The sequence below is a fragment of the Dromiciops gliroides genome, chromosome 1 (assembly GCF_019393635.1).
Source record: "Dromiciops gliroides isolate mDroGli1 chromosome 1, mDroGli1.pri, whole genome shotgun sequence".
NCBI lineage: Eukaryota > Metazoa > Chordata > Mammalia > Microbiotheria > Microbiotheriidae > Dromiciops > Dromiciops gliroides.
Genome location: NC_057861.1, coordinates 412,604,276 through 412,630,363, shown reverse-complemented (window position 1 = coordinate 412,630,363; position 26,088 = coordinate 412,604,276). Strand labels below are relative to the sequence as shown.

General features: G+C 40.7%; 1 protein-coding gene across 1 annotated transcript in view; it reads right to left on the bottom strand.

The window, feature by feature from the left end:
* Positions 1 to 2,080: 2,080 nt before the first annotated feature.
* The window catches only part of MROH2B (maestro heat like repeat family member 2B), a 94,169-nt gene continuing 70,161 nt past the window's right edge, over positions 2,081 to 26,088 (bottom strand). Inside the window, exons 30-42 of the mRNA XM_043996453.1 lie at positions 24,842 to 24,994; positions 21,180 to 21,337; positions 17,636 to 17,762; positions 16,865 to 17,052; positions 14,057 to 14,197; positions 13,201 to 13,315; positions 12,104 to 12,250; positions 11,664 to 11,846; positions 7,540 to 7,695; positions 7,058 to 7,192; positions 6,311 to 6,413; positions 4,186 to 4,251; positions 2,081 to 2,223 (exon numbers count right to left, since the gene is read on the bottom strand). Of these exons, the coding sequence (XP_043852388.1) occupies positions 2,117 to 2,223; positions 4,186 to 4,251; positions 6,311 to 6,413; positions 7,058 to 7,192; positions 7,540 to 7,695; positions 11,664 to 11,846; positions 12,104 to 12,250; positions 13,201 to 13,315; positions 14,057 to 14,197; positions 16,865 to 17,052; positions 17,636 to 17,762; positions 21,180 to 21,337; positions 24,842 to 24,994 (1,779 nt within the window). The 3' untranslated portion in view covers positions 2,081 to 2,116. The remainder of the gene's footprint in view (positions 2,224 to 4,185; positions 4,252 to 6,310; positions 6,414 to 7,057; positions 7,193 to 7,539; positions 7,696 to 11,663; positions 11,847 to 12,103; positions 12,251 to 13,200; positions 13,316 to 14,056; positions 14,198 to 16,864; positions 17,053 to 17,635; positions 17,763 to 21,179; positions 21,338 to 24,841; positions 24,995 to 26,088) is intronic.

Below are 26,088 nucleotides of genomic sequence, written 5' to 3'. Positions count from 1 at the left end.
CTGTAGAAGGAAAGGATTGGACCTGATGATCTCTAAGGTCTATTACAATTTTAACATCTAGTGATTCCAGCGGTAGATACTTCAGGCACTGTATCAGGCAGCGGCAATTGTGGCTAAGGGTTAATTTCCTACATTGTATTTGGGGGCCCATTTGCCTACTTCTATGATACTCTGAAGTCGACAGCAGTGGTATAAAACAAATAGCATAGGGCCACTAATCCATCCACAAGGATCCCTGTGGCTGCATGTTAAATTAGCTTTAAAATATATTGTTATATTTGGTTTATTTTATTTTTATTTATGTTGTTAAATACTTCCCAATTACATTTTAATCTGGTTCAGACCACATCTGGAGTGTTGTGGGCAGGCTCTGCATCTTGTGTTTGACATCTCTGGTCGAGTATTACTTTATCCTGAAGAGTTGTATCATGCGGCGTAATTATAGTCCAGGGTACCATAATCACATACAAGGACTGTGCAAAATAAAGCAAGCTGTTATTTGGCTCAAGTTCATTTTAATTCTTCCACATCCCAAAGGCCCTAAGATCAAGTGAATGTATATGTAGCACAGTGCTTTCTAATGCTCAATAAATACTAAATGGAATTGAAATCTGTAGGGAGAGTATCACTAGATTCTAGACTAGTGGAACAGCCTTTGACTTAAGTGGATGGGGGAATCAACTGACCAGACAGGCAGTAATTATTAATAGAGCAGTCCTTAAGTGCACAAGACTATGCCACAACATGGTGGGGATTACGAAGAAATATAAGTTATGGAACATGTCCTTGAGTTGCTTATAGTCTTACAAGGGTTTTTCTGCTGTGGTGAGGTGGTTGAACGTAACCACATAAAGAGCTCCTACATGGCACCTTGTCATTCCTAAAGGTCAACTAGCTGAAACCAACCAGTGAGGCAGGTCAGCCAACCCTATGTGCCCTGCTTCCAGTGCTCAGATGGGTCCCACTTATGGAGTCATAGTTGGTCCTCTGAAAACAGTTCTTGGAGACCAAACAAATTCCAAGGGCTGGATGATTAGGTGGCATTCAATCCAGTAATAGAGTCCAGGAAGGATATTAGTACAAAATAGGAAAGGAACAATCTGATGTTTGGTGAGGAGTAGAGGAAAGGTTGTAGTCTTGGAGGTATAGAAAAGATAAAAATGAAACAAACCAAACAACAAACAAAAGCCCTTACCGGTCTCAAGAATATAAATAGGGGAGAAATTTTGGGATGCAAATGAAAACTGTGAGGTCCTTGAGAACAGAGACTGTCTTTTCCCATTTTTTGTTTGCCCAGTACTAAACACTGTGCCTGGTACATAGTAGGTACTTAATAAATGCTTACTGAATGACTTTTAGAGCACAGAAAAGAAGTGACAAATCTTAGCTTATAAATTACATCTGAGAAGAGAGAACGGTGTGCCCAATTTGGGAGTCAGGAAGATGTGAGTTAAAATCTTTTTTAACTTATGGAGCTTGATTTAAAACAAATAGGCTTTACCTTGGAAAACTGCTTGACCTCTCAGAGTCACAGGAAACTCTGTTCTATTAAGTTATAGTTTGTTGTTATCTCCATCTGCATAAGGAGATCTCATGATGACAGAATCACAAATTCTTGAGCTACTGAAGACTTAGGGCAAATGAACAGTGATTGCAAGACTACTTGTTAGACGAGAGAGAGGTGTCTGAATCACACTGCCTTCAGTGGGGATAAAGATGGAAGTGGAAAAGTTAATGTGTGAGGAATGGGTAGGACTTCCATTCGGGAGATTTAAGAACAATACTTATCAGAGTGTATTACAGCGTTTTCTGAAAATGTCTGGAATTTGAGCTTCCTGGGAGCAAGGACAGATCTGATACAAGCTTGTAGGAGGGGAGGTGCTACCGGGTAAGTCAAAGAAGTGCCCCAGAGATGAAATGCTGTGGGCACTAATCATGCCAAGAATCAGACTGGCATGGCAATGCCTGAATCTGGAAAGGAATAAGCTACCACTGTGACCAGATCCCCAGCTGTCACATGCTAGCTCTTTCCTGGGACGCTGCAAAGTTTTGAGGGATTTAGGATGAAGACTAGATTCAGTCATATAAAAAGCCCAGCAGTTTATTTCCTGACAGCTTATGAACGGTTGCCTATCTCTCTACATCTTCTCAAGAAGGTCTGCATGGCAGCTTCAGCGGCTCTCTGGACACTGACGCAGGGGTCTTCCCTAAGTGCCTGGAGACCTGAAATAGAAGGAAAAGGAAAGGTTAGTTAATGAGGAGGCATCTTGAGTTCATAATTGGAAAGGGAACACAAAACCAGATTCAGCCAGCACTGATTTGCAAGATTGACTCCTCAACTCCAGTCTCATATATTAGCGACAGAAATTCACATTTATATAATGCTTTTATTATTCTTTTTTGGTGAGGAAATTGGGGTTAAGTGACTTGCCTAGGGTCACACAGCTAGTAAGTGTTAAGTGTCAGAGGTTGGATTTGAACTCATGTCCTCCTGACTCCAAGGCTGGTGCTCTATCCACTGAGCCACCTAGCTGCCCCTATATAATGCTTTTTAAACATTATATTATTTAACTAAAAAATAAACATTTTTATTTATAGTTTTGAGTTTCAAAATTTATAGTTTTGTTCCTCCTTCCCTCCCTCCCCTCCCTCCTCCCTGAGGAGGTAAGCAATCATATAAAGGTTATATAAGGCTGTTAAGTTTTGCAAAGCACTTTCCTCACAACAACTCTTTGAGGTAGGTACTGAAAGAATGATCTCCATTTTACGGATGAGGAAACTGAAGCCCAAGATCATTCAACTAAAGAGTGTTAGAGATGAGATTCACATTTAAACCTTTTCTGATACCAAATGTAGCTCCCTCCCTCTCTCCTTTTCCCCCCTCCTTCCCTTCCTTTCTTCCTCCTTCTCTACTTTGCCTTCTTCCCTTCTTCCCTTCCTTACTACTTTCCTCCCTCCTTCTTCCCCTTCTTCTCTTCCTTTCTCTTTTCTTCTTTTCCTGCTCCCTTCTTCTCTTCTTTTTCTCCCTACTTCCCCCCTTTCTTGCCTTTCCTCTCTCCTCTTCTTCCCTTCCTCCCTTCTTTCTCTCTCCCTCCTTTCCTTCCCTTCCCCTCTTCATCACTTTTCCTTTCTCCTTCTCTCCCTCTTTCCTCTCTTGCTTCCTCCTTTCCTCTCTCCTTCCTTCCGATGTTTTTGTAGAAACTCATGCTATTTACCCATGCTCCCTCCCTCTACCCCATAGAACCTTCCTTGAGAATAAAGAAGGTACAGTGCAGAAAAACAAGCCAAATCATCAAGAAGCCTTGGTGCTGGATGTATCATTCTGCACCTATAATCTTCCATCACCTTTCTGGGGCAGGCATATTGATTGCGTCATCACTCTTAGGGAGTCAGGATTTACCACTGTATTGATGTGAATTCAGCTGTTTTAGTATTGCTCTCCTCTATGTTACTATGGTCACTGTGGGGTGGTCTTTCACATATTCCATCCTGTCTCCCTAGTCGTCACTACAGCTCACATCAACATACCACCACTTTGAGGTTTGCATAGCAGTCATTTTGTTTGTCCCTCGCAACCATATGAGATAGGTGTTATTATTATCCCCATTCTACTGACAAGGAAACTGAGGATCAGAGAGGTTAAGTGAATTTCTCATAATCACAAAGTTGCAAAACGTCCCACCTTTATCCATTTACCTCACTTAACCTGTAGCAAGTGAGCTAATGGACTGGGGAGAAGAGCCTGGTCTTGGATCTCAGTATCTTACAGAAAATCAGATAGTAGAAGTAGTTTTCCAGACTCCTAGAAGGGGGGGGAGGTTCAGAAAATGGTCTTGGACTCTCATCTGATTTTGGAGTTCTTGAGAAATTTCACTCTTTTTTTTTTTTGTGGGGCAATGAGGGGTAAGTGACTTGCCCAGGGTTACACAGCTAGGAAGTGTCAAGTGTCTGAGGTTGGATTTGAACTCAGGTCCTCCTGGATCCAGGACTGGTGCTTTATCCACTGTGTTACCTAGCTTCCCCAAAGAAATTTCACTCTCTAAGGATTGTCTAACTTTGATTCAAGTGCATCAAGTAGTGCTGTCTTTTACATCTTCTAGGTTCACCCAGAGTTCAAGGAAGCACTATGTTGTATTCTTTTTAGATACAGCACTGAGCTAGGCAAAGATTGTATTTGGTACTTACATGAGTCCAGTTGTTCTCGGTCCAGCATCTCCAAGAACTGAGGTGTCACATTCTGAATAATGGCATCTAAATTCAAGAGGAGGAGGGAACAATTACTTCACAACTAGAGGTAACAAATGTTAAAATGGTGTGGCAGTTGGGGTGGAAGTAATGGGATCTTATTAAAAACTGAGCTATAATATTTGTTATATAGATGGAAGGCAAATTTTCACTTTGGACTTTCCTTCTCAAGGAGATGTGAGGATGAATGCTCAGGCTGGAATCACTCAACAAATACTGAGTGACTTCTATATGACCAGTACTATGCAAGGTGCCAGAGTGAGGGAGGTATGCAATCAAGAAGTGTAATATAAGATCTCTGTTCTCAAGAGTACTATTTGAGTGAGGGAAGATTAGACTAATACGTATGGAACAATTAAGTATTATCTAAAGATGCTGCGGGAATTCAGATAAGGAAGGGGTCAGTGTGTACTGAGATAATTGGAATAGGTTTAGTCAAAAAAAGTGGAACTTGAACCCTAGGATTTTAGAGCCAGCAGAGACCCTAAAGTAATCATTCCCAACATTTCACAGAGAAAGAAGCTGAGATCAAAGTCATTTAATGATTTGTCCAAGATCACATAAATAATACGTGATCTTAGAGAACTCAGTCAGTGTCTGCTATATGCCAGGCATTGTGCTAAGTTCTAGGGATATAAAGAAAGGCAAAGAGCCCCTGCTCTCAAGGAGCTCACAGTCTAATGGGGGTAAAAGCATGAAAATGACTATGTTCAAACAAACTGTATACAGGAAAAGTTGGAGGTAATCAGCAGAGGGAAGGAACAAGCATTTAGAAGAATCAGGAAAGCCTCTTATAAAATCTGGGACTTGAAAGAGGCCAGGCAAATCTGGAAGCAGAGATGAGGAGAGAGAGTGTTCCAGACATGAGTGACAGCCAATGAAAATACTCAGGGTTGAGACATGAATAGTCCTGTTTGAGGACAGTAAGGAGGCCAGTGTCACTGGATCATAGAGTACCTGTTGTGGAGTAAGGTATAAGATGACTAGCAAGGTTGGAAGGGGCCAGGTTGTGATGAGCTTTGAATGCTAAACAGGATTTTTTTTTTATTGGATCCTGAAGATGATAGAGAGTGACTGGTGTTTATTGAGCATGGGGGTAACAGGTCAGACCTATGCTTTGGAAAGATCAATTTGACAGCTGAGTGAGGGATGGGCTGGAGTGAGGAGAGAGACTTGTGGCATAAAGAACAATCAGAAGAGTCCAGGCATGAAGTAAGGAGGACGTGAGTCAGAGTAATGGCAATGTCAGTAGAGAGAAGAGGGAAATCCGTACCTTGTAACCAAGGGTAAAAATCAACAGGACTTGGCAACAGATTGGATATGGGTGTGTGTGAGTGAGGAGCTGAGGATGATAGCTAGGTACCTTCTGGTTCCCAATATAGTGCTCTTTCCATAATTGGGAGGGAAGGTCTTAAGAAGAAAGGCATTATGGCTTGTAGGAGGGTTTGAGTATATGTGGGCAACATGAATCAAGTCAGGGAAATTGGAATGAGCCTGGTATATCAGGAGGGCACTGAAGAGCAAAATCTAACTTTTACTTGCAGTTCATGGTGGGGAATATGAACAGGTTTGTAAATCTGGGTTATAACATAAACAAGTCCCTTTGAGGCAAGGCATCGTCAAGTGATGGGTAGAAGGTACATAAGTGCAGTCTTAATTTTGATGTAGCAAGACTTTCCTAATGATTGGAGCCAGCCCAAAGAGGAATGTGCATCCTCCAGGAGTTTCTCATCATTGGCAATTTTCAAGCAAAGATGGGTCGGCCATTTGTCAGTTACGCTGTGATACAGAGGCGATTCTTGTTGGAGGTGGGAGTAGGCTGTCATTCTGGCTTTAAGCTTCTAGGATTCTCTAACCTGGGGACACACAAAAGGCACCTGCACAAGTAGAAGGTGCAAAGGGAGGCAGACAAGATCTTTTTTTGGGGAAAGGAGATCTTGCCTATTTTTCTGGGATGAGATCTCTTTATCGCACTAGAGTTTCACTAGGACAGGTATCAAGAGAGGAAGGATCTAGAAGAGAGGGAAGTGGGGGCATGAGAGTAACAGAGGAGAGGTGACCTGACCTGTTAGTTTGGCTGCACCACTTCGGATCCCTTCCCAGGAACTGCTGAAGTAGGCAAACGTGTGTGTGTGGAGGATCCATAGGAGGTCCTGGTTCTTCTTTGCCTAGAAGAAATGAACATTAAACTGGTAGTGTCTGGAAGAGGAATCAGTAAATTCTCTTCCTCTCTCAAGTCCTACAAGCAAAGATCCAAAAGGGGACGAGGAAATAAGTGAACCCATCTATAGCTTCTATTGGGTACATAAAACTCTTCACAACCTTTTCCCTTCCTGTCTTTCCAGTCTTCTTACACTTAATTCACCTCCACATATTCTGGGGTGAGGATGCACTCAAATGGCTCAGTGTTTTGGGAGAATCCTCTAAGACTATAAGCTGCAGAGAAAGTAGACTCCTTCACTGATAGACTTTCCCTCACCTGGTAGTTCCCTATACCAGTGAAATCACAGGTGTAGCCCCTATCCCTATACCATCCTGAATTCAATAGACACACAGTGGATTTGGGGAGGTAAAAAAAAAAACTAACTTTAGCTAGGGTGTTAAAGTGGAATGGTAGTGATGGCAAGGGTGGAGAGAAGGTGCCACTATCCTTCGTGCCCATTCTCACTGTGGTAAGTGTTCATCTGCTCCATTTGCCTAGCTGCTATTTCCTCAAATCATTCTCAAGAAGTATGTGACTTGTTGGCCTAACGGACCCTCTTTCCTTTCTTAGAACCAGAAGCATTCATCAACATGTTTGCCCCTTACTCACCAGCTTCATGCACAGATCTCTATAGAAGTCCTTGTTCTTTGGCATTTCCTGGCAGTCAACAAAGCGGTCCAATAGTGCATGTAAATCTTGGACACCAAGAAATGGGATACAGGCAGACAAGGCATCACGGCAGGCCTGGAAAACAAAGTTTTTTGCTCTACTCTCTAACTCCCCACAATTAGAGTGTCTCCATCATAGCCAGGAGAGAAATCTGGAGAGCAATGTGGGTTAGAAACAGGAAGCGCCAATGGCAGCCTTATTATCATTCATTGGTGCTTGTACTAGTTGTAAAGATGGAAGAGAAAACCCTGAAGGGGATTTGGAGAAAACAGAGAGATTCCAGAAATGTCTTTTAGATTCTGTGTCACCTGAGTGGCAGTATCAGAACGGGTTCTTCAGTGTAGGGGCTCCACAGCTTCTCTGTCCTCTCTTGGGGAAGGAGAGGGGTAAGGAGGAGTGGGTTTCTGTGCTATTTCACTTACCGTACCTATCTTGGGGTTGGGATCCCAGAGGTGGAGAACGAATGAAATCATGCTCTTTTTAATTTCTTCAGTAAAAAACATTTTCCACCTTTTTCCTGTTAGAGATGCCAGATCTTCAAATAAGAAGAATGCAGTCAGCCTCACATCATCCTGCTCCTGCAGCCACAAACACATCCTCCAGGTAAGTGAGACTTTTGGCTCCTGGTCTCTTCACATACCCATCCCTACAATCTGCAAAGGACGTACTAGACCCTTTTGTGTGACATGGACCCCTCTGGAAGTCTAGTGAAACATATGAACCCCTCCTCAGAATGTTTTTAAAGGCAAAAAATAAAATACATAGTATTTATTACACAGCAAGACAATTCTATCTGTCTGTCTGTCTGTCTGTCTATCTATCTATCTATCTATTGCAAATTCAGGGACCACAGGTTAAGAACCCATGGAGTAAACAGGAACTATCTCCTCTCCACATCTATAACCTTGGTCCATGTGGATTTTAAAAACAAACAAACAAATTGGGTCTGGATACTAGAGGTTGGGGAATGGTAGAGATGGGGGGAAGTGAGGTGGAAAAGGGTAATACAAGAGAAACAGGAGGTACAGATTTTGCCTTTGAGGAGCTAAGAAAGAACATGGCCACAGTGATGGTAATCCATGGCCACAGCGATGGTAATCCATGGCCACAGCTGAAGCAAGATCCTGGGCCTGGGCTATTGAATTCTCTGGGGCCTTTCTGGTGTATTGCTTCTTCCTGATTGATCTGCTTTTATCATTAGACTAGAGTCTATAAGCCCAAGTGATCTAAGTCAGCCAATAGATTTGATCCTAAATAATCTCCAAAGGATGTCCAGGAAACTAAGAGATGATTTGTGGGTGCTCAGAGTAAGAGAAGAATTCAGTCAGTAAGATATCCAAGCCTTTCTAGAATGTAATTCTATGGATCTTCCTGTGTTAGAAATTATTCTTGGGGCAGCTAGGTGGCGCAGTGGATAGAGTACCGGCCCTGGAGTCAGGAGGACCTGAGTTCAAATGTGACCTCAGACACTTAACACTTACTAGCTGTGTGACCCTGGGCAAGTCACTTAACCCCAATTGCCTCACTAAAAAAAAAAAAAAAGAAATTATTCTTTGCTCCTCTTTGTAACATCTCAGCCAATAAACAACCTTTAACAGAATGAGGAAAGGGGAGAGTGGTGGAAGAGCTGGTGTAGTCCAAGTTGCGATTTTTGTTTTGTTAGAAAAATGCTTTGTAATCAGAGCACAGGGTTCTAAAAAGAAGAAAGAGAAAAGTCAGAAAATACATTTGAAAGATTTCTTCAGATTTAGAGAAGTATTTAAAATGACCCATTGGAAGGAAGAGGCAAAAATGGTCAGAGAGCACTGGCCATTTTTAAAGGAAACTATTAAAAGTACAATAAAATCATGATTTTCTGTTTTGTTTTGGGTTTTTTGGACCTAGTTTTTCTCGAAATAGGCTGTCTCAGTTATAGCTATAACCTCCTTCTGCCTGAAACCCCTTTCATTTCTGGGATTTTTTATGACTGGATCCTTCCAAGTTAGAAACTTCCCTCTTCAGGGCATCTACCCTAATTGGTACTTTCCTGCCTGTGGCATATAAGTAAGGAAGCCAATCAGTTGTACCTGCCAAAGAACCTGTCCCTCCCTATAAAATCCATAGCTCTCTTCGGTAGCTCTCAGCTGCCCTGATGTGTGGAGTGATGGACCCGAGTCCTATCCATTGAACCTGGGAAGGCTAAGAGCTTAGCGCAACAATGTGTAAACAGTGTCCTCTGTAAGGTGTCAGCCCTGGGCTGAGTTTGGATGCTGCCCTGGTATCCTCCCTTTGTTGATTTGGCAGGGCAATTGTTGTCCAATTGTCCTTGCCTAACCCTCCAGGTCTGTATCTTTGGGTATCTCATGTTAAACTATGTCAAGGTCTTCTGCTGTGTGAGTCAAACTGTGTCAAATAAAGGTCTATTGCTTTGTTTCTAATGATAGATCTAATTCTTCCATAAGGTACCCATTAAATTCCAGGGCTGTCACATTGGACTGGGGCAATACAAATACTACCTCTGGTCATTCATAGGAGTGATTGTTCCTATCAATATAAAGGAAGTTGTGTCTGATTATCTAAAACGCACAAATAAGAAGGAAAGAGAAAAAGTAATCAGAACAGAAAATGAAAGGAGAAATTGGGGATTGTACAATTTACATATTGTAAAGAGAAACAGGATAAAAAGAAACTTTCTTATAAGAAGAGAACAAACTGAGATAATGATACAAGAAAAAACAGAGTTATTTAATCCCACAATTTCTATAGCCTCAAAATAGACAAAAGTGGTTAGGTCAATCTACTGCAAATAATTCTTCCAGTTGTCTCCTGCTTCTCCAGTCTGTTGCTCTGCCCTCCTACTTATGCCCAAACCAATTTCTGACTTAAGGTGATTTGCACAGATACCATTCTTGAGAAATCCTTGAGGACTGGTACTATAGGGGTTGAGGCAGGAACAGAGGGCTTCATGTGGAAATTAGAAAAAAGCAATGCAATGTCTATATTTTGAAAAGAAAGGCAATGTGTCAAAAATTACAGATCTGTTCCAGAAGCTTAAGTAATATGGTGAAAAATACAGGGTGAAATAAATCACACAATAAATTTGTAAACTCTTTGAAGAAAATAGGCCACACGCATAACAAACAAAATGGCTCTGTGAAAGCCCAAGGCCTATCAGACTGATCTAATTTCCTCCTGTGACGAACTGACAGCCTAGGTAGATCTAGGTGAAATGATAGGAGATAATCTAACTTGACTTCAGTGATTCTTTAGATTCTGTCTTTTATAATGATACTGAGAACATCTCTCTTCTATAGAACACAACTGTTATGTAAATGTATGATTGACAGAAAGGTCGGACCCAGAGAATCGTTATCAATGGATCAGTGTTAAGTCAGGGGGGAAAAGTATAACAAGTGATACTCTTCAGGGGTCATTGCCGAGCCCTGGGTTAAATCTGGTCATCAATCATCTGTGTGAAGGAAGAAAAGAGGCATGCTCATTTATTCTGGAGAACACACCGTGCTGGGTGGGATATGGGCCACCCATCGTGGAGGATAGGATTCTAATCCAAAATGACCTGGGTAAATTGGGGAGATAGTGATAAGCAAACAAACCGTAGAAATTAGTTGAGGCTGAATGCTGGGCACTATTCACGGGTTGGGAGGAAAACAGTTGCATGAATATTGATTGGAGGATGGACTATGTATGAGTACTGGAAACATCGATGGAGGTCATAGAGGGTAACAACTGATTGTAAAGTCAGGATTTTTAGCCACAACAGCAAACAGGAAATTAAGGTAAGAAGGGAACATTCCATCCTGTGCAAATGTAGCCCCCCTCCTTAGCAGAGTGCCTGGAACACGGCAGGTGCTTAATAGAGACTTGTTGATTGATGATAAACAGAAGATAGGAATTGTGAAAGAATTGTACCTTTCGTATCATATTCAGTCTTACCCCAGCCTCATCTAGATTATTTTTTCCCAATTCTGGACTAAAGAGTTAAAGAAAAACTTGGAGAATTCAGAGAGTTTAGAGAACCACAAAGGGCCAGGCAATTAGTGCTGGGGGGGGGGGGGGAATGGAAAGAATATGAGACTTTTTAGTCTGGAAAGTATACTTTTCAAATACTTTAGCTCTGATATAGAGACTGGTGACTAGCTGTTTTCCATCTTCGCTGATACCAGAACAAGAGGAAGAAACAGGATTTGGGTTAGACAAATATATGATTTCCTGATATTGGGGGAGGATAAACATTGGAATGGATGACTGTGAGAAGTTATTGAATCGTTTTCTCTGGCAGACTTTAAATTTAGAATGATTCTCGCCTGCCTGGGATTGTTTCAGCGACACTTCCTGAAGGGAGGGACATGGAGGAGATGAATATTTCCCCGGTTCTATGATCCGATGGAAACTTAGGAGGAGGAAGAGCTAGGATAAATATAGAAGGAGGGACACCATCCATCAGGCCCTTGGCTCTGCGCTGAGCGCCTCCCGGAGCCTGCGTTAGGTCTCCACACCTGTCATCTCGCTCTTGCTGGGGGAAGATTCCCGGATCGGAATCACTTACATCTTCAAAGAATGTTCTCGTTTGCAGCACTATCTCTTTGAAGTAGAAGCTCACGTCTCTGTCTGTGAGCAGTTCTAGGATTTTCTTCAATGCCTTCAGGCTTTCACAGATGACTTCTGTTCGAGTCAGGTGGTAGAGACCTCTGATGACGGTTTCTAAGAGCATCTGCTTATTCTTCTTCACCTGTTGGGTGAAGAGGCTCTTTAATGCTAACAGCTGTTGTGGGGGCAGGGACTGTAGGAATTAGGGAGCAAGAAATCGAAGAGTTCTATCAGGGGTCACATGGATTCCCAAACCTCCATTTCTACATTTCGTTCAGCAGTAAGTACTTAAATTTTTGGCAACCAGTAGATACATTGGAGAAAAATAATAAAAAAATCTTAGTTTAAATAAGTGATGAGATTATGCGCATTCTCTTTCCTCCTCATAAATTCCCTTACCTTTTGTGGGGATCCGATGGCCACATTCCCAAGCCCTCTGATTGCCATTTGTCTCAAAGTCGTGTTGGTGTCCCAGGCACTCTGGTCTATTACAAACAGAACTTCTCTTAGATTCCCCTGTTTCCAAAGGAGTGGCTCTTTCATTAGCTGAAATGAACATACTTATCATTAGCATTGAAATGAGAGTTTTTCCTCCTTGGTTTGAGACAACAAAGCAAAAGAGTCAATTAGCTCATAACTCAGAAATGGGTTGTAATTACTTTGGGGGACATGGGGAAGAATAGCTGGACCTAGGCATGTTGGTTAGCAACTTGGTAGCTGTTGGCAGAGGCCAGGTTTTTGGATGTAGACAGTTCTGAGGATGAGGATCTGTACAGAATTCTTTCTAGAAACTTTGTGATTGACAAGATTTTCTAGTGTTGTTGAAACCAGGAAGGCATAGCTGTAGAATTTGGAGCAGGAAGGCAACAACTGCTGCCAGGAACTCCAATGAGAGCACCAACTTCTCTCTCCTTATGAGGATGCCTACTATAAGGAACAGATAAAAGCATTAAGCCTGGACTTCTCAGGGGGCATTAAGAAGACCCATTATAGCTCAGCTTTGTGTTTTGGAAGGTGGGAGAGCCAGAGAGGCAGTTGAGGCCTTTTTGTGACAGAAGAGCACAACTTTGTAGAGTGTGGATCCTCGTCTGAGTGTGTGTGTGTGTGTGTGTGTGTGTGTGTGTGTGTGTGTATGTGTATGTGTTTCCAGTGAAAATCTTGTGCCTTGGAATATATTATAAGAGGTCTGACGATTTTATACCAATCATCAAAGGACTGGGCAGTGCTATGTGTGCTACAAAGTCAATGACAATTTTAGACTTGGCAGCAAATTCAGAGTATTTCTATTTTTTCTCCCATGTGCCACTGTCAGAGGTCATGGAATCCCAAAGGTCAGTCTAGCTGGGAAGACGCAGTTGGGGAAATAGTAGTCAATGATATCATTTTTGTCTCGACTTGGCCACAATGGTCTGAATTTTAGTGCCTGAAGAAGTTTACAATATAAAAAAGAACTCAAAGTGGGAAAACAGCATGCTGTAAGCCATGCTGGGCCTTGCCTCGGAGAAGAATGCTGTGCCTGTTATTCGGAAGGACTCTGAAGTTGAAGAAAGCGATGGGAACATATGCTCCATGATGCCTATCATGATCTCCTGTTGCCAGACGACCAAACTCCTAGAAAAGGGAAGGGCCAGATGTTGACACAAAAAATGCATTTTTTTTATCTTTTAAAAATTACATTTATTTATTTGTTTTTTTCCCCAGAGAATGCATTTCTAAATAGTCCATGGAGCCCTGAGAAGTTTGTGGATAGGTTTTAGGGGATGGGAAAAATTGTATCTTTACTTTTTCTAATCTCTAGTGGAAATTTCTTATTTCATTCTATTACTGAAAAACATTATTGTGAAAATGGGTCTATAGGTTTCACCAGAATGCCAAAGGGGTCTATGATACAGAAAAGGCTTAAGAACACTTGGATTAGGGGAAGCATCAGATACCTTGGAGCAGACAAACTTTCCACGAGAGAACCTTACAGGAAAGGGATGTCAGGTATGGAATTTCTAAATGATCCATCTTATAAAATGTCAAACAACTTTTAAAAAAATTGACCACAAGTAACAACCTTTTCCCTCCCTTGGGTGGGTGAATAGTTTTTGACTGTTGACCCTTATGCTCTTCCACTTTTCCCCCTCCTTCCATTACCCTTCCCAAATCTCTCTTTCTTGATCCTGGGTGAGGCAACCAATATAAATAAAGTTAATTGAAAGCCCATGTTTTTCCTCCTTGTTTTGTTCATTCATTTGCTTAACATTCATTCCACATCTAATGTGTATAAAGCAGTGTGGAGGCAATGGGAAGCCTATCATTGTTCCTCGTTTTCTCCCCTACACCAATCTCAGACTATCTAACCTTTACCTGGCCAGTACACAGACTCCCATATGGTGGGAATGGGGGCTACTCAGCAGGTTCCACAAGTTGTCTCCCTCTTCAGACTCTTTAGCCAGGCCCTCCTTCATGGCTTGGTTCTGCACACATTTCAGGGTCATAGTTGAAAGCCTGAAGAAGCAGCCAGAATTAGAGAAATGAGCTGGCTTAGACTCCACTCTTTTCACAAACATCATTTATCATCCAGGGTTAGTAACTGATGTGTGATAGAAAATACAACCAGACCGATCCAGATGGACCTGCTGAGACGAGTGGAGGCAGTAAACAACATCACAATTTCTCACCAGCCTTCGAAGTCACCAAAGCTCCAAGGATGGAATGAACAAAATATTGTCTTTTTCCTTCCCTTGGAATTCTTGGTTAGCAGCGAAATTTAGCTGATCTGAAAAGTGGAAGCAAAAGAAAATGCCAAGTGCTATTCCATGAAGAAAATCTTTTGTTGGAATATTCTGAGTCCAAGTAAAAGAGAGGAGGTTGGAGTGGGTGAGAGGGAAAGGAGAGAGAGGCGGTGAAAACTAGCTATGAGGCAATACTAATAAAGGGAAGGGGATGAACTAAACCCATCCCAACAAGAAGGGAGGGTGATAAGGGAAACCAGATGGATTTGCACTAAACTGCAAAGCTGCATCAGTCCTGGGGGCAAGAAAGAAAAGAGACATTGCTCCACAGATTGGGTTGAAGAAAAGGACAGAGAGAATTTGTGGTCGCCAAGAAGCCAATTACACTTATATGAATTTATAATGCATATAATTACATATGTATACACAAATATATGGCTAATAATATAATTTATCTTACATATACATATTTGGAGGCAACTAGGTCGTACAGTGGTTAGCACGTTGGGCATGTAGTCAGGAATACATGAGTTCAAATCTGGCCTTAGATACTTGTTAGCTGTGTGACTCTAGGCAAATCCCTTAACTGCTGTTTGCTTCAGTTTTCTTGCACGTAAAAGGGGGATAATAATGATACCTCCCTCTGAGGGCTGTTGTAAGGATCAAATGAAATATTATATGTAAAGTGCTTAGTATAGTGCCTGGCACATCAGTAGGTAGATACTATATAAATTTTAGCTATTATTGTATGTGTAGGATATTGTAACCCTGGTTAGTAATTAGTAAATACCAATGATTACTAGGATCTGTTCAATTAGAAGCATAAAGTAAAGAACTATCCGATGTATCTTTTTATGTACATATATATGCAAATGTGTATATATGTGTGTATGTGTATATGTGTACATATATATATATATATATGTGTGTGTGTGTGTGTATCTTGATCTACTACAAGATAACAGTATAATGTGGACAGGATGGTAATCAGGGCTTAAGAGTAGAATATCAGCCTTGCTTGGGGATCGTTCTCTCTTTTTGGGACATAATAATGAAACACCAAAGTAAACCCTTGGAAGCACCAAATGGTAGCAGCTTCTGCGGGCATGAAACAAATTCACTGGGTGATGGGATTGTTGGCTTATAGATTTAATAGTGTGAAGGACCTCACAAGTCATCGGCTCTCACTCCCTCATTTTACAGATGCGAAAAATGAAGGCCCGGGAATTTAAGTGACTTGCCCAAGGACACACAGGCAGTAGATGGCAGAGATGAGATTTGAACTCAGATGTCCTGACTTCATAACCAATGCTTTTTCCACTTCTGGCCACAGAAGAAGGAGTGTGTCGCTTTGAGAACCCAGAATCCACTTCTCTCAAAGGGTCAGACACCACTTAGTGTAGTAAGAACTGTGTCCTCTGGTGAACTAGCACTCCTGGGGTGCGGGGGGATGGACAGAAGGGAGCTGTAATAGCTGCTCCCAAGGTTCCAGCTTATTCTGGGACCATGCACCTTATAGCCCTGGCATAGAGAAGAGGGTCTCCTGAGGAACATCTACTGTACCAGCTCATATGGACAGATAGTTAGAGACCATACTCTGTTCTCTATCCCTCTGAAAAGCCAGCACTTTTTAGTCATTTCTTTTTCTCTGCAAGGGTTCTATGCAGCCAACCAGGCCTATGAAGAAAAATTATAGCCTGAGATTGTGAAGTGCTAGTCAATTTTGAACAGATTTATGAAGTGCTTATTATGTCTTAGGCACGGTGCTAGGCACCAGGGAGACAAAGAAGCAAAGTCACTGGAGCTCCTGGCCTGCTTGAACTGGTAGCAACATGTGGAGGACAGAATGGAGGGCACAAGCTGGAGTCAGGAAAAATAACTAGGGGATTATTGTGACAATTTAGACAAGAGACAATGAGGCCCTGAATTAGACTGGCGGCTGTGTGAGAAGCTAGAGAGGAATGGTTCCTGTTAAATGGACAGGGTCTTATATTTGTTCTGTTCCACGACAGAAACAAGGCCATTGTCTGATACCCTAGAAAGAACAGAAAGTCTGTCATCAGACTTGCATTTTTGGGGCAGCTAGGTGGCACAGTGGAAAAAGCACCGACCTTGGATTTAGGAGGACCCGAGTTCAAATTTGGCATCAGACACTTGACACTTACTAGCTGTGTGACCCTGGGCAAGTCACTTAACCCTCATTGTCCCTCAAAAAACAAACAAAAAAAGCACAAAAAGACTTGTGTTTGAATCTTAGCTTTGCTATTTACTGTCTATGTGACTTTGGACCAGTCAGGAAGCTTCGATTTCCTCATCCATAAAATGAGGGGGTTGGATGAGCTAGATAATTCATCTCTAAAATCCCTTCTGCCTCTTAATCTCATGATCCTATGATGTGATGTAAAAAAATATAGGAGGCCCCTACATCTATGTCATTTACCTGCAGGGATCCCCCTCCTGGTGTCTCTGTCCCTGCTGCAAGGCCCTCCTTCTCTCACTCAAGGTTGGGGTTGGCATCTTCTGACCCAATGTGTAGCTAATGAGCTTCAAGAGCAGGTAGAAAAGCTCAGCGTATGAATCCCTGATAGGGATGCCCGTCGACACCACCTCATACAGAGCACAGGCAACCTAAGGAGAGAAAAAGAACACCCTTGTCAAGAGGTGGGTGAGTTCTCCCAGAGAATTCTGAGGAAAAGAACAACAGATATTATTGAGGTTTCTACTTATCAAGGGCTTTGGACACTTTCTGACTTTATCTTCAGATGTTTCTATTATCCTTCATGTTCATCTTGTGCTAAAAACACTTAACTATGGTAGGCTTCCGGTATTTGTTTTCCTGAAAATGGTCTAATCAATACCAGGGGTTCTTCCCATTCCATGAAACGTTGAAAAGGGAAGGATTTTTTGATGTTGCTATTGTTGTTATCATTGTTGTTTGTTTTTTATAGGGTTGTAGACAAAGCAGAAAACACAAGCTTTCTTTGGTCTGATGGAGAAATTGGCTTCTCACTATGAATTGGGAGGGGACTTTATTCTTGTGAACTATCCACAGACAAAATCATTGCTGTACTTGTTCCATAGACACTGGTACTTCAATCAGATTGACGCTGGAGAAAGGATATGAATAACAAAAAGCTTCAAGAAGATAGGACTGGGGAAATGATTGAGCTTGGGTACTCATTCAACTTAGTGATGGAAAAGACTAACTTACTGCAATTGTCTCTGGTTCTGCTGTGTCATTCTCCAGCCCACTGTCCAGTTTATCCATCAAGGCTCTTAAGAGATGGGTATTTGGGGAACTATCCTCAGCCAGAGCCCTCCACAGTGTTTTTATGTCCCTAGAATTGTGAGGAAGTGGAAAATTCATGAGGTAGTTCCTGACTACCACAAAACCTACCATTAAGTTACTAATTACATTTTAAAATTAAATTTTATTTTTTAAGTTATCAAGTTTTTTTAGAAAAAAGATTAATTTCCCCTGGGGAAAGAAGAAAAACCAAACTTTTGCAATATATAAGTACAGTCAAACAAGATGAATTTCTATATTGTCCAATGTGTATCTCACTCTAGTTTATCACTTCTCTGTTAGGAGGTAGGTGGTATTCATCATTGGTCCTCTGAAATCATGACTGATTATTGTATTAATCAGAATTCATAAGCCTTTAAAATTTTTTGATGTCATAGTATAAATAGTTCTCCTGGTTCTGCTCACTTCACTCTGTATCAATCCATATAAGACTTTCCAGGGACAGCATAATAGTATTCTGTTACATATATATAAGTATATGTATATGTATATGTGTGGGGGTATATGACCCTTCATGTGATGACAGGATACAAGAAGCTGCTTCTTCCAAAAAGGTATACTGTAAAGAAAACAGTAGTATCCCCAACCCTTTCTGTATCTACATTTCCCCCTTTTTTTTTTGCAGGGCAATGAGGGTTAAGTGACTTGCTCAGGGTCATACAGATAGTATACATATACATATACCCCTACACATATACATACATACATACATAGTCAATCCTCAACCTTCTTAGGGGTAATGTTCCAAGAAAATAGCATGAAAATAAAAAAGGCAAGTGCTGATACATTGAACCCATGGGAAACAGGGGGTTAGGTTCCTGTGATCTTCAAAAACTGTAATTTTTCACTAGAGATCACTGAAAATACACTTTTCTACATATCTATTTTTATAACAAAATATTAATTCTGACAATATGCACTTTTCTTAACACAGTAAACATGAAATATCCCATAAGATGCAGTACACAAAATAAAATAGGTAACATAGGCTCCCTAGAATTCTGTGACCTTTTGTGCTAATATCTCAATAAAAACAACATTTATTTCAGACAGTATTCACTTTTCATTACACTTGAAATCTACAGTATCATAAATACTGTACAGTGAATAAAATTCTTAAAACAAAATAAAGCATTTTTAAAAACCTGAATCTTACCTTGCATTTTGTTGGATGGTGGTGTGAGGGCATTGTACTATATTGCTGTAAACCTCTCTACCTTGGCCACCCTCTGAAAACCAAGGAAGAGGTTGCTTGCATTTTAATTGCTGCTTCTGGAAGATGTTGAGACTGGTGAGGTCTCTATATTATCTTAGAGACCAAAGGAGTTGCACTATGCTTTGGGAGCATGATTGCAACACAAAATTTGAATTTTTTTTTTTTTACAAAATTTGAATTTTAAAGGCAAACATTGAAAATATGCGACAAATGCGCAGGGAGATCTTTACTCTAAAAAAAAAGTAAGGTGAACAAGACCAGTGAAGTCTTTAGTAGTATACCTGCCACTTCATAAACTTGCTCACATTACACCTCTCACTTTTATTTCTACATAGCCACAAATGTGCACAGTTCCCAATGTGACAGTGAAAATGAGGTTACTAATAAAATCACACAAATGCTCAAAGTTGCAAAAGTTAAATGCTAAAGATTTGACTACACCATAATTTGTTTCGCCATTCCCCAATTGATAGGCACCTCCTTATTTTCCGGTTCTTTGCCACTACAAAAAAAAGAACTACTATAAATGTTTTTGTGAATATAGGATCTTTTCTTTTTTGATTTCCTTAGTATCCAAGTCTATTCATGTTATCACCCAGTCAAAGGGTATGTATAATTTATTTAAAAAATTTTGAGATGAACCATGCTCTTCATGTGGGAAATATTGAGGATTTTTATTTGACCAGCCAGAGTGCTCCCAAGGACCATTATTTATTAAAAAGACAAGAGAGGGGCAGCTAGGTAGCACAGTGGATAAAGCACTGGCTCTGGATTCAGGAGGACCCGAGTTCAAATCCAGCCTCAGACACTTGACACTTACTAGCTGTGTGACCCTGGGCAAGTCACTTAACCCCCATTGTCCCACAAAAAACAACCAACCAAACAAAAAGGACAAGAGAAGTTCACCAGGTCTACATATCTACCCTTAGTTTCTCTCATGTGAGGTAAATTATGAATCACCAACTGATTTTGCAAATCTTGAACTGGATTTCCCATTGGCATCTTAAACTCAACATGTCCAAAATAGAATGCACTATTCCCCCCCCCCCCCGCCCCAAACCTTCTTTTCTTCCTGAATTTCCTCTCAGCCTTTGGGCTATATTTGACTTTATCCATTATTTACCCCATAGATCCAATATTTCCAATCTTTTTCATTTCTACCTTTACAACATCTCTCACATATTTCCCCTTCTTTCTACTCATAAAACCGCCAACATAACTTGGTCCCTCATTACCCTCTTAGACTCTTGCAATATCCTTCTAATTTCTAATTACTAATCTAATGGTTGTAGGATGGGTTTTTGCCATTTTGAATCTGTCTTCCACTGTTACCAAGGTGATTTTTTAAAAAGTGTCATTCTGACCATGTTCAGTGAGCTCCAGTGACTGACTGCCTCTCAGTGACTTCAGGATCAAATACAAACTCTTATTTTTGACTTTTAAAGTTCTTTGTAACCTGACTCCTTCCTATCTTTCCAGCCTTCTTATGTGTCATGCACTCTATGATCTAGTTATACAGGCCTCCTGAATTTTCCTCAAACATAACTCTCCATTCCCCATCTCCCTGCCTTTGCATTAACTGTCTAAATTTCTTGGAATGCTTTGCCCTGTCATCTCTGCCTCTTGGTTTTCTGGCTTCCTCTCAGATTTAATTCTTTTTTTTTTTTTTGCGGGGCAATTGGGGTTAAGTGACTTGCCCAGGGTCACACAGCTAGTAAGTGTTAAGTGTCTGAGGTCGGATTTGAATTCAGGTACCCCTGACTCCAGGGCCAGTGCTCTATCCACTGCACCATCTAGCTGCATATATGTAACATTTTACTGTTATTAATTTTTTTGTGACCCCCACATTACATGACTCCACATAGGAGTTGTGACCCACAGTTCAAGAAGCTTTGGACTAGATGAATCATGAGGTCACTCCTAACTCTAAGATTTTATGACAAAAATCTTTATCAAGCATGGTGCTAAGAAAGAGAAGGAATAAATACTGTTAAAGATCAATATCAGGATGTAGTATATCTCGTTATCTAATAAGCATGTATATGAATCCCCTCAGAAAAGTGTATCTGTTACAAATCATTCAGATGAGATATTTTTCTTCTGACTGAAAAGCTTTCTCATATTTTGCATCTATTGTTACTGGCCTTTTCTCAAATAATTTACTCATTTTTTATCCTGAGGAGGTGGGTGTCCCTTATTAGAACAGAAGATCAGGTATTAACTAGAACCTACTTGTCAAAGGGTAGAGGCTTATTCAGGAGATTGCAAACAACTGCCTCAAGGTGGAAATTTGCTATCTGGGTGATTGCTTGCAGAACAAAATTGAAGTTTTGCTCCTTAAGTCTGAGGATGGGCATGTGATGATAAATTGAACTCAAGATATTCAACAACTGCAAGGAAAAAAAGAATAAAACTAATTACCAATTTTTTATGAACACAATTTTTGCATATAAACAGTGAAAAATTGCTGGGATTCTGAAAGTACCATCCATTTTGTGGGTCCAATGATCTATAGGTGGTTAATGAATAATAATTACCCACACACACGGTAGGTTTATTTCTCAGTCATGAGCCTTCCTCCTGAACCAACAGTTTGTACTCCAGACAAAGATGCCTGAAATAATAGGAACTGAGACCAGGACTCACCAAAAACCCCACTCTTCTTTGCAAAGTTCTTTTTTAAAAAATAAATTATTTATTTATTCACTAATCAACCAATCAATCGATCAATCAATTCATTCATTCATTCATTTGTTTTTGCTTTTTGCAAGGTTCTTGAATGTAGGTTCACTTTATTGCACTATTCCTGTCAAATCATCTGGGCTGATTGTGGTCTGCATCTAGCTTTGGAGGAAAGCTGTTATGTCATTCTCACCTTTGGCACTTTTTTGGTCATTCCCATCTCAAATCTTATTTGTCTGGTTGTAGTATGGTTACTTTGACATAGTGAAGGGCTTATCTGTCCTCAAGTACTTTACCTTTTTACATGCTATTTCTTCCAAATAAGAGAAACATCTTTAGGGATCTTTAAGTTCAAGATGGATTTACAGATTATGCTTCATTTCTGAATAATAATCACTGGTTATATGTAGGTATGTAGCTGGGAATTGGAGATAGCTTCTACTCTCAGGAGAAAGTCCTCAGTGTCTAGTTACATGAGCCTCTGGGAGATGCCAAAAGAGAACATCTTAAAAGGAAAGTGTTGGGGCGGCTAGGTGGCACAGTGGATAAAGCACCGGCCCTGGAGTCAGGAGTACCTGAGTTCAAATCTGGCCTCAGACACTTAACACTTACTAGCTGTGTGACCCTGGGCAAGTCACTTAATCCCAATTGCCTCACTAAAAAAAAAAAAAAAAAGGAAAGTGTTACTTTTTCCTTGCCCTGGAGGATAGGAGGTAGGTTGTGTGGAAAGGTAGAGGAGTGAGAAGAGATTCTGGGTCCATGATTTGAGTAAATGACAGAGAGTTGGAGGGGGTGTCTGGAAGCCAGCTGCCACAGCTGCCATGAATCACCAGAAGAGGGTGATGGCATTCAGGTTTGCCAGTTCTGGGAACTCTCTCTGTCCTATTCCAGAAACGTTCTCCAGATGACAACAGACCTCTCTGTTGTTTCTATTAGGTCAACAAATAGCTGCCTTTGTATCCCTGAATAGGGAGTTCCCAATCGCTCCTATTCTTCTTCCTCTGTTCATTATTGGATGACCCTTCATGTGATAACAGGGTACAAGAAGCTGCTTCTTCCAAAAAAGTCTACTGTAAAGAAAACAGTAGTATCCCCAACACTTTCTATATCTACATTTCCCCCCTCTTTTTTGTGGGGCAATTAGGGTTAAGTGACTTGCCCGGGTCACACAGCTAGTGTTAAGTGTCTGAGTCTGGATTTGAACTCAGGTCCTCCTGAATCCAGGGCTGGTACTTTATCCACTGTGCCACCTAGCTGCCCTTTCCCTCGTCTTGATTTCCCCCTTGGAGCCCCAGGAAAGCTCAAAACTCCCTGACTGGGAAACTGAATCATACTGTCATAATCATGACTTGTAGTAATGACCCAAAGTCCTTTCCCATCTCCATTTCCCTTTCATCAGGAGTTTGAATATCAACTAAGCTCCAGTTCCCTAAGGGTCTCCCCTTTTTATCATTACTATCCTCAGGTGCAGGCTTGTTGTTTCCTTCTGCCAGTACCTGGTGCTGCTAGATACAGGTAAGAACCCCATAAAAATCTACCAGATGATTGGGTTTGAGAAAGGGTGCCCAATCCTTCCAGGGATCCATAAGGATACATAATTCCACCCAGGACTCCAGTGCACTTATTCTGTTTCCATTCTTCTCCTCTACTGTCCATTATTTTGTATCCTTATTGATTTGTGAGTTCTGTATTTTCTCTGCTGGATACTTGGTATTCTGAAACTTTATAAATCTGTATGAAAACATTCTTCCTGAAAGTAGTCGGGCAGAAACTAGGCATAGTTCAGCATCTCACACTGTATACCAAGATAAGCTCAAAATGCTTTAGATTAGACATAATGTAGACATAAAAGGTTATGTTATAAGCAGATAAGTGGAGCACAGAAGAAATTTCCTGTCAGAACTATAGATAGGGGAAGAGTTCATGAGATAGAGGTTCACCGGAAGTAAAATGGTTAATTTAATTACATCAAAAATGTTTCCACAAACAAAATTAATGCAGCTAATGTCAGGAGAAAAGTAGGAAAGTATGGGAAAAATCTCTTCAGCAAGTTTCTCTGCTAAAGGTTTCATTTCTCAAATATTTAGAGAATTGTGTCAAATTTACAAAAATAAGAGTCATTTTCTTTTTTTTTTTTTTGGTGAGGCAATGAGGGTTAAGTGACTTGCCCAGGGTCACACAGCTAGTAAGTGTCAAGTGTCTGAGGCTGGATTTGAACTCAGGTCCTCCTGAATCCAAGGCCAGTGCTTTATCCACTGCGCCACCTAGCTGCCCCAATAAGAGTAATTTTCTAATTAATAAATGGTCAAAGAATATAAACAGGTAATTTTTAGAGGAAGAAATAAAAACATCAATAGTCATATGAAAAGCAGCCTAAATCACAAATAATTAGAGAAATGCAAACTAAAACAATTCTGAGCTACCATTTTACATTCACCAGATTAGCTAAGATGACTAAAAAGAAAAATGACAAGTGCTGGCAGAGATGTGGGAAAATAGTTACACTGTTGTACTATTGGTGGGGCTGTGAATTAGTCTGGAGAACAATTTGGAAATATGTCCTAAAAGGTATGAAACTGTACATACCTTTGAGCCAGTGATACTGTCACTAGGTCTATATACCAAAGAGATCAAAGAAAGAGAAAAAGGGCCAATATGTACAAACATTTTAGGCTCTTTTTGTGGTGACAGAGCATTAGAAACTGAGGGGATTCCCATCAATTGGTTGAACATGAATTTGAGGGAATACTTTTGTGCTGTAAGAAATTATGAAGATGATGGTTTCAGAAAAACCTGGGGAGACTTGTATGAACTGATGCAAAGTGAAGTAAGCAGAACCAGGAAAACAATTTATATAGTAACAGCAAAATTGTGTCCAGGCAAAGATCATTGTATCCTAAATTTATTTCTGAAAGAGATCATGGAGTGAAGTTTAGACTTCTCATTTTACGGCTGAGGAAACTGAGGCACAGAGAGGTGAAGTGACTTCCTCAGGGTTACACTGTTACTAAATGTCAGACATGGGCTTGGAATCTAGGTCCTCCTGAATCCCAGTACATTTCCCCCATGTTTCTCTTTTTCTCTCTGTCTCTGTCTCTGTCGCTCCATTTCTGTCTCTGTCCCTCTCTTCCTTCCTTCTTTTCCTCTCTACTCCTCTTCCTTCCTACCACCACTCTCCCCTGCACTTCTCCCATAACAACTTTCAGGCTTACCTCATTTTCCAAGGCAGCTCCTTGTTCCTTTAGGATTGTGATTACCCACATACCACATGCCTTTGAACACTCAGGGTTGAGGATCTCCATACCATCTAGTGATTCTTCTAAGAATGCTTGGATTTCTTCATTGGGAATGTATTTGCTAACAACCTAAGATTTCAGTAAGAGATATTGATTGATGTTATTAATCATGCTTTCTACTTAGATTAAATTTGATTTTGCTTGTTTTAGTACCACAACATTTGATTTTTCTAAGCCTTTTACATATGTATGGTACTTTGCAGCTTACTAAGTATTTCACACAGTATGCCCTTTGATTCTCATACAAGGCCTGAAAAAAAAAAACCAGGACATTATTACATTCATTTTACAGATGAGAAAACTAAGGTTCGGGGTAGCTCATCTTTGGCTCAGGGTCAGGAGCATTGAAAGGATTGGCAGATATCCTTTAATTATGAATGATTTTTCTAAGTAGTTTTTCTTTTTTCTTTTTTTTTTTTTTGCAGGGCAATTGGAGTTAAGTGACTTGTCCAGGGTCACACAGCTAGTAAGTGTTAAGGGTCTGAGGTTGGATTTGAACTCAGGTACTCCTGAATCCAGGGCCAGTGTTCTATCCACTGTGCCATCTAGCTGCCCCTAAGTAGTTTTTCATAGAATCTAAGTTAGGGCTGGAAGGAAACTTAGAGATCATTTAGTCTATCCCCTTATTTTAGAGATGGGTGAAGTGCAGTCCAGAGATGTTAAATAATATATCCATGGCAACACAATAGAACACGGCAGAGATTGGCTTCAAGGCAAAGGTCTTCCATCCCCAAATCCAGCACTTATTCTATTTACTACATCATGCTCTCATATAAGCTCAAATTTATTGGAGGCCACTGAGGCTGAGGAGGGTGGTTTCAACATTTCTAGCTATTGGAAATTCCATGAGAAGAGAGAAATATTCTACAGTGGGAGAGGAGGATGGGGTTCTTAACAATGGGTATAATCTGGAGGGATTTGGTCTTTGAAGAGAAACTACTGACTCTAAGAGAAGGTTATATTTCCATGGAAGATCCTTAGAAAGGGAATCAGAGAGATTTCTTTTTGTTGTTGTTTTTTTTGTGGAACAATGAGGGTTAAGTGACTTTCCCAGGGTCACACAGCTAGTGTCAAGTGTCTGAATTAGATTTGAACTCAGGTCCTCTTGAATCCAGGCCCAGTGCTTTATCCATCGTGCCACATAGCTGCCCCCCAGAGAGGAG